The 7500-nt window shown below is 46.9% G+C and overlaps 1 protein-coding gene across 2 annotated transcripts in view; it reads right to left on the minus strand.

Annotated features, from left to right (window-relative positions):
* dcst2 (DC-STAMP domain containing 2) overlaps positions 1-7500 on the minus strand; it is a 15617-nt gene that overhangs the window by 6387 nt on the left and 1730 nt on the right. Inside the window, exons 2-14 of one of the 2 annotated variants that reach the window (XM_071469825.1) lie at positions 7492-7500; positions 5994-6164; positions 5321-5422; positions 4684-4881; positions 3964-4029; positions 3607-3820; positions 3362-3519; positions 3015-3179; positions 2769-2936; positions 2086-2186; positions 1548-1682; positions 814-956; positions 586-710 (exon numbers count right to left, since the gene is read on the minus strand). The exon at positions 7492-7500 is cut by the window's right edge and continues 251 nt beyond it. In XM_071469825.1, coding sequence (XP_071325926.1) covers positions 586-710; positions 814-956; positions 1548-1682; positions 2086-2186; positions 2769-2936; positions 3015-3179; positions 3362-3519; positions 3607-3820; positions 3964-4029; positions 4684-4881; positions 5321-5422; positions 5994-6164; positions 7492-7500 — 1755 coding nt within the window. The remainder of the gene's footprint in view (positions 1-585; positions 711-813; positions 957-1547; positions 1683-2085; positions 2187-2768; positions 2937-3014; positions 3180-3361; positions 3520-3606; positions 3821-3963; positions 4030-4683; positions 4882-5320; positions 5423-5993; positions 6165-7491) is intronic. The other variant, XM_071469826.1, reaches the window with a different exon arrangement.

The following is a 7500-nucleotide window of genomic DNA, read 5'->3' on the forward strand; positions in this document are numbered from 1 at the left end:
TTTCTTCTTCTGATATAAATGTTCATGTTTTTAAAGATAATTATTTTATATTTTTCTCTCTGTCAACATGAATCTGTCAAACATCACTAACATATAAACTGTGTCTCAGAGGCTCCTTCAGATGTGTCCTTCTTTTCCTGGGTCCAACATATCCCAGAATTCATAGCACTGCAGTAATGAAAAGGATCGACAGACAGAGAGTCTGAGGATTGAAACAGTTCAACTGTGAAACTGAGGAGCTTAAAACCTCAGGTTACTCTGAGGAGGAAGTTCTGTTGTCAGGGTTGCTAGGCAACAGGAGCTAAGCTAATGCTTAGGGCTGCATCATGTAGTGTTACACATGTATTATAATCACTTAAAGAAGTGATGAACCACATGTTCACCTGATCATCACTAGCCAGTAGTTGTAGAATCTTGTCTGAGTGTTAGAAACATCTTTCTAGTGTTTCAGTGTTTAATCCAAACTCATGAATCTTTTAACTGCTCACCTGTACCTGTACCCCCCCCCCCCCCTTTACAGACCCAGGTGTGACTTCTGGGCTGTTTCCTGTCTGATGTCCACTGAGAATTTTAAGGTGTGTTTACCTGAACACTGTGGGACGTCACAGGTGACCACGCCCTCCTCTGACCTCACCACCTCTCCACAGGCCAGACAGGTGACTGATGGAGACACGCCCATCAGGTGAGACAGGTGAGCTCCTCCAGGTAACCTGACATACACACACACCCACACACACACAAAGACACACAAAATGTCATGTGGATTTCACATCAGTCCTGATGTGTAAAGACGTTTAAGCTCCATGTTTGTACCACAGCAGGAGGGTCTGAAGGTGACTCCCTCCTCCTCCTCCTCCTCCTCGGTCAGCTATGCTCCTGACTGCAGACCTCCTCAGGGCCTCCCCCTCTGTCCTCCTCTGGTCCAGGATCTGCTGATGGAGGAACTGGATCCTCTCCTGATGAACACACAAACAACAATAACATGTTTCACTCTCCTCCTCCTCCTCCTCCTCCTGTGGCTGAGACACTTCACACCAGCCTCTGAAGGAGTGTGTTGTGTAGACAGCAGCAGGTTGTGAGTCTGTTACAGGCAGGGGTCGTGGTCCTGTGAGGATACACCTGCAGTGACCATGGATGATGTCACAGGATCATGTGATGCACCAGCTTCATAAACGACTCTTCATTCATCAGGTTTTGGTGCAGAACGATTAGACTGTTTGTGCAGGATCTGGGAGCAGGAGGGGGTCACATGGACTCCTCACTTCTTCTGCTGTAAAATAAAAGTCAAATTAAATTGAATGAAATTTGAATGGAGTTTGACCTGAGTGACTGAGTGTGGTTCAGGTCTCAGTTTAGAGACTCGGTGGGTTTGTGTGTGGTTCAGGTCCCAGGGGGGATGAGTTCAGACCTGCCTCCTGCTTCCTCCTCTCATACTTTAATTCTGCAGATTCCTCAGATGCCTCAGTCTCAGTGACCTTTCACCCACAGCAGCTGGTTTTCCTCTCTGCTCTGAGTGTCTGACCTGTCTGTCTGTTTGAAAAACACACCTTTACTGAGAGCAGGAGGGGGCGGGGTTTACAGGTAGAAAATCTGCCCTGCGGCATCTTCTTCTTCTCCTGCTCCCTGTCACCTGATCCTCGGTGTGATGAGGATCTTTGTGTGGTTGGCTGTCGTCCAGAAACCTCGAGGAAAATAAGAGCTGGAGTTTGTGTTTGGTTCACGTCTGAGGTCACGTCTCAGTGCGAGAACTTGAATCTGTCTGATGAGACAGTTCACAGCTGAGACAGAGACGTGAGACACTATCCTCAGAACGAGACCTTGAACCAGGTCCCTGAGTGTTTCAGACGAACAGTTTCAGCCTCCAGACTGTGACACCGTTAAAACTGGACCAGTGGATCTGTGCTCTGAGCTTTCAAACACCAGAAGAAGAGATTTACCTGTTTTCATGTTGTCCAGGTGTTGGACTGTGGACAGAGTCTGCTGAACCCACTTGGACCCTGATCAGTAACGTAGACCTGGTCTTAAACTGTTCTAATGAGAGCTCCCTGTGTGTGTGTGTGTGTGTGTGTGTGTGTGTGTTTATACCTGCTCTCTCTCTGGATGATATGAAGCACAGATGAGTCGTCTGCAGCGCTGAACGAATCCTCCGGTCAGAGAGACCAGCAGAGCCAGACCCAGCAGGAACCCTGCAACACAGACAGAACCAGAAGCAGTAAAACCAGTAAAACCAGTGGAACCAGCAGGAACCAGCAGGAACCAGCAGGAGGTCAGACACACACGCAGAGCTGATGTCAGAGTGTGAGTCTACAGGCTTCATATTAATATAAAATCCTCTGTTTGTGTGTCTGTTTGTGTGTTTGTTTGTGTGTGTGTGTGTGTCTGTTTGTGTGTCTGTTTGTGTGTGTGTATCTGGACTCCACAGACTGTTGTGAACTGGACCTGGTCCTGTCGTCCAGGTGTTTGTCATCTCTGTCTCTCAGCTGTCAATCAAAACGTTACCTGTTCAGACCTGATCTGTCTGAAGATGACCTCAGGCCGACCTCGGCCCTTTTACCTGATTGGTCTATGAACGGTCAGAAATGGACTGATTGACTAATTTGATTGATTGACTGGTAGACTGATTGATTGATTGACTTATTGATTGACTAATTTGATTGATTGACTGGTTGATTGAGTGATTGATTCACTGACTGACTGACTGACTGACTGATTGATTGAGTGATTGATTCACTGATTGACTGATTGATTGATCCCCTCATTGTCCTCACCCAGGATGAAGCAGGTGTTGTGGTCCGGCTCTGACGGCGGCAGCAGACACTTCCTGCTGATCACTGTGATGTTTCCTTCCTGCAGGACGTTGAATGAAGACACCAGGTCTCTGAAGACGTCTGAGGCCAGACCTGATCCGTTCACCTGCACCGCCATGGTGACCGGAGCTGACAGAACGGAGTGGTTACTATGGTTACCGTCACTTTAACCACACCGCAACACGGTCACATCTCATCTCGTCTCACCCCGCGCCACCACGTCCCCCTTCACCTGGTGGTGCACCTGATCCAGCATCCAGAACACCAGGAAGTCCAGCGCCACCAGCAGACCCCCCATCGCCAGGTGTCTGAGGACTGAGACCACGCCCACCAACACCACCTGCCGCTCTCTGCTCGACAGGTGCAGCGACACTGGGAAACACGGGTCACTTCAGTTCACTTCAGTCCACTTCATCTTTCAGCCTTGGATCATTTTTTTATTCAATGTGTTGTGACATCACACAGCAACCAATCAGGAACCATCTTTATATTTGTCCCAGTTACATCACCAGCTGAAATCACACACACACACACACACACACAGGAGTACTGACGTGGTGTGATGTAGGTCTTGGCCTCTCTACGTGTGATTGGCAGGACTGAGGCTCCGCCCCCGGAGGTCACCTGCTGGTCGAGCTCTTCAAACTCAGAGCTGATGTAGATGTTGTCGAAGTCGAGCTCATGCAGATACCTGCATCTGTAGCGCACGGCCCTGCACACACACACACACACACAGTGTAACCACACTAGTGCACCCTGCTCATCACACCTGCAGGAAACAGCTGATCTCAGACCTCACCTCAGGAAGGAGCAGGTGAGCAGCATGAGGCCGCCGTACTTTAAGGGTCCGCTGAGTTTCTGAAACACCTGCAGGTCTGAGGAAACCTCCTCCATGATGTCCTGAGACACCTGCTGCAGGGAGCGGCTGCTGTTGGCGTCCAGGTCAAAGGTCACTGAGGCCGAGATGTTGAATTCAAACTCGCGCTTCATTCGCTCAAACGCGGCGATGGTGGCTGCAGAGAGACAGAGACGGACACATGACTGTGACGGACTGGAGACCTGTCAGGGCCCCCCCCCCTCCCCCACCAGGTGTCAGTTGGAACTGGCTCCTCCCAGGATGAGCAGGTAAACTAATGGATGACGATAATGAACTCACGAGCTGCCAGATGTTTTCTCAGTTGCTTGGCAACGTAGGAGGGGATGACACAGAAGAGCTCGCCAGCTGAAACAGATGGAGAACGGACAAAGACACTGAGGTCTCCATGACAACAACTGTGATATTTACAGTAAATATCTACATTAAAAGATGAGTCTGTTAAAATAATACTAACATAAATTTAAACATTAAAGTAAAATAAAAATGTGACTGTTTGTCATTAAAATGAATAAAGTCAATCAAATATAAAGTAGAGTGCTTAGTGTCTGTACACAGGCTTTAGATGCAGTTTATACAGAGTTTGGTTGTTTCTGTTTCTGAATCTAAACATCTTGATCATTGCTTCAACTGCAACTGCTGATTATCTTAATTATTAATTAATCTGTCAATTAGTTGTAATCAGTTATTGATTTACTGTATAAAATTTCCAAAACTCAAAAGTATTCAGTTACTGTGACAGAAACCAGAGAAGAAGAGGAGAGACTGAATGGATGGGAGTTTATCATGAGGTGACAGATGGTCACAGCAGAGGAGAATTAAATACTGAACATGATTAGAACAAACAGCTGAGGTTCCAATTATCAATTATTTCCATCAATCCTGTGATCAGGAGTTAATTATCTGTCAGTTTCTCATCATCACGGATCAAATCATCTCATCAACCTCAGGACAAAACTACAGGTCAAAGTCTGTACAAGGTGATGGTGTCAGTGAACACACCGCGGGCGAGGTTGCAGAGCGGCAGGAAGCCGTCCACGATGTCACACAGGAAGTTGAAGTCTTCTCCCAGCAGTTCGGAGCAGTCGGCCCGAGCCTCAGTGAACACCGCCTGGCACTTCCTGTACGGGGAGCCCAGTTTGGCATTACAGACGTCCCCGATGTCCACCAGGAAGTGGAGGACGTTCCTCAGAGTGCGAGCTGTAGGTCAGAGGTCAGAGGTGAGTATACACAGGTATGTCTACACACCTGTGTGTCTACCTGCACACACCCAGAGAGGCAGGCTGCTGTCGGCCATGTTTGTTCCCTGAGCTGACGTCATGTGACTCACTGCACATCCTGTTTACTTAAAATAATTAGTTTTTTTAACAAGAGGCAAGTTAGTTCAAGTGTCTGTTGTGACAGTGGGACATTCAGCCGCTGTAATAATCTGGAAACTAAAGCTCAGCTTCATTTTCAGAACGACTGATGACTGAGAAACTGAGTCACTGAAGGTCGAGGAACAAAGACGACGTTACACAACTATGTCTGGTTGGGTTTTCTATATGTGTTGTGTTAATATTCACATTATTAATGTGAATATTAATGTGTATATTAACTTAATGAAGCAGTGACACCTCATCTCTCCACCGTCACTCACCAACATGTCGGACGCTGTCGCTCAGAACCGCAATGAAGCTGTGGACTTTTCCTGCAACAGCCTGAGCATCACTGCTGATCTGTCTGACCCTGTCCAACACAGCTGCACGCACACACACACACACACACACACACACACACACACACACACACACACACACACACACACACACACACACACACACACACACACACACTCATGACTTCAGTGTTTGTAAAAACTAAACTGAATTCATTCAGGATCTATGTTGAGGTTGTAGCAGCTCTGGTTTCAGTATTTTCAGCAGTATTAGTAGCAGTAGTGGTGGTAGCAACAGCAGTATTTTTAGCAGTATTTTCAGCAGTATTAGTAGCAGAAGTGTGGGTAGTAACAGCAGTATTTTTAGCAGTATTTTCAGCAGTATTAGTAGCAGTAGTGTGGGTAGCAACAGCAGTATTTTTAGCAGGATTTTCAGCAGTATTAGTAGCAGTATTAGTAGCAGTAGTGTGGGTAGTAACAGCAGTATTTTTAGCAGTATTTTCAGCAGGATTAGTAGCAGTAGTGGTGGTAGTAACAGCAGTATTTTTAGCAGTATTTTCAGCAGTATTAGTAGCAGTAGTGGTGGTAGCAAAAGCAGTATTTTTAGCAGTATTTTCAGTAGTGTACTGTGATAGTGACAGTGGGCGGGTCTCACAGAAGAGGGGCGTGGCTGCTCTTTGCATCAGTTCTTGCGTCTGATTGGCTGCCAGCTCAGCGCCACACAGCAGACTGGCAGCAGCTCGCTCTGTGTTTTCTAAGGTGTTTGTGAGGGGGCCGGACAACAGCACGGAGACAAACAGGAAGAGGAGGAAGTTCCTGCCGTGAGCTGAAACACAGAGGAGAGGGACTGTGATAGGCTGATCAGGGTCACGCCTCCATTTAAAGCACCACCTCCTCTGTGCAGGTATTTGATCATAAACCAAAGTGTGACCTGATGATGGCGCTAGAGAAAAAGTCAGAGGATCAGCAGTTATTCCATTCATCCTGGGGGACCATGAACGCCTCATTTCACCACAGTCCATCAGACAGAACCACCACAACCAACACAACCACACAGCGGCTGATATCTCACCATCCAAACAGAAAAGGCCTGTCCTGGATGTTTCTGGTGCAACCGTTTATTCTCAGGACAGGTTCCCTGTCGACCAGCCGGTGAACAGCCTCCTCACAGGGTTTAAATCTGAGCGTGTTCTACATGTTACATCAGTCTGTCTGTGCTTCAGTGTTTTCTTCCACAGAACAAACTCTGCCTCCTGGAAATGATGTTCAACAGTAAACAGGTTTTATAGGAAATGTAAGTGCAACAGGTTTCTGTCACAAACACGCTGACACTGAACACATCAGTGAAATGTTCAGACATGTTTGTTTTCCTCATAAATATCTGATCAACCACTAACTGAGAGGAGCTGAGGAGCTCAGCTGCTGGAGGCAGAGCGATCAGACACATCATGAACTGTCGATCAGATCAATTCCTCCTGTTGAAGATCCATCAGGTTCTCTTCTGAAGATGAGTTCATGTTCCTCGGAGTTCAGACAGAGTCAGAGGAACCTTTAGTTTTTTCCTTACTTGGTCACAAAGGTTTAACTGACTTTAAGAGATTCCTTAAGTATGAGACTAAGATCAGGATAAAACCTTAAAAACTTCAGTGAACATTTTAAGGAAACCTTAACTTAAGGAGTTTTGTGAACCTGGCCCCCGACCTCACAGTTTTACCTCCACCTGTGGTGAGTCCACATCATTAAACTGGTTCTGGTTCTGTTCAGAGTCTCAGCTCCTGGTCCAGGTTAAAGATCCTGGTACAGGAGAAGTTCACCACCTGTTTATTTAGATTTAAACCACCATGTTTCACTGACCTGGACCAGAGAGCTGCTGTCGTCCGAACCACAGACTCAACTTTATTTATAACGCCTCCTGGTGACGTCACTGTTCATTAAAGAAAACGCTGCCGCAGCATCTCTGCCACAGTTTAGTGATGAGAGTTATTTCTAGAGGTCGGGGTTGGCAGAGCTGGAGACAAACTGAATTTTAGTGCAAAAACACTGGATCCTACGTTTCCCATAATGCACCTGGATAGTGTGTTTTCATAGAGCCACATCAGACTGACATGTTTAGTCTGAGATAACCCTGGGGGGGTTGGAGGACACTGACCGACCTGAGCAGA

Source organism: Trachinotus anak, unplaced genomic scaffold, assembly GCF_046630095.1.
Source record: "Trachinotus anak isolate AG129_WGS33_773 ecotype Australia unplaced genomic scaffold, CSIRO_AGI_Tana_v1 ptg000032l, whole genome shotgun sequence".
In the NCBI taxonomy this organism is placed as follows: domain Eukaryota; kingdom Metazoa; phylum Chordata; class Actinopteri; order Carangiformes; family Carangidae; genus Trachinotus; species Trachinotus anak.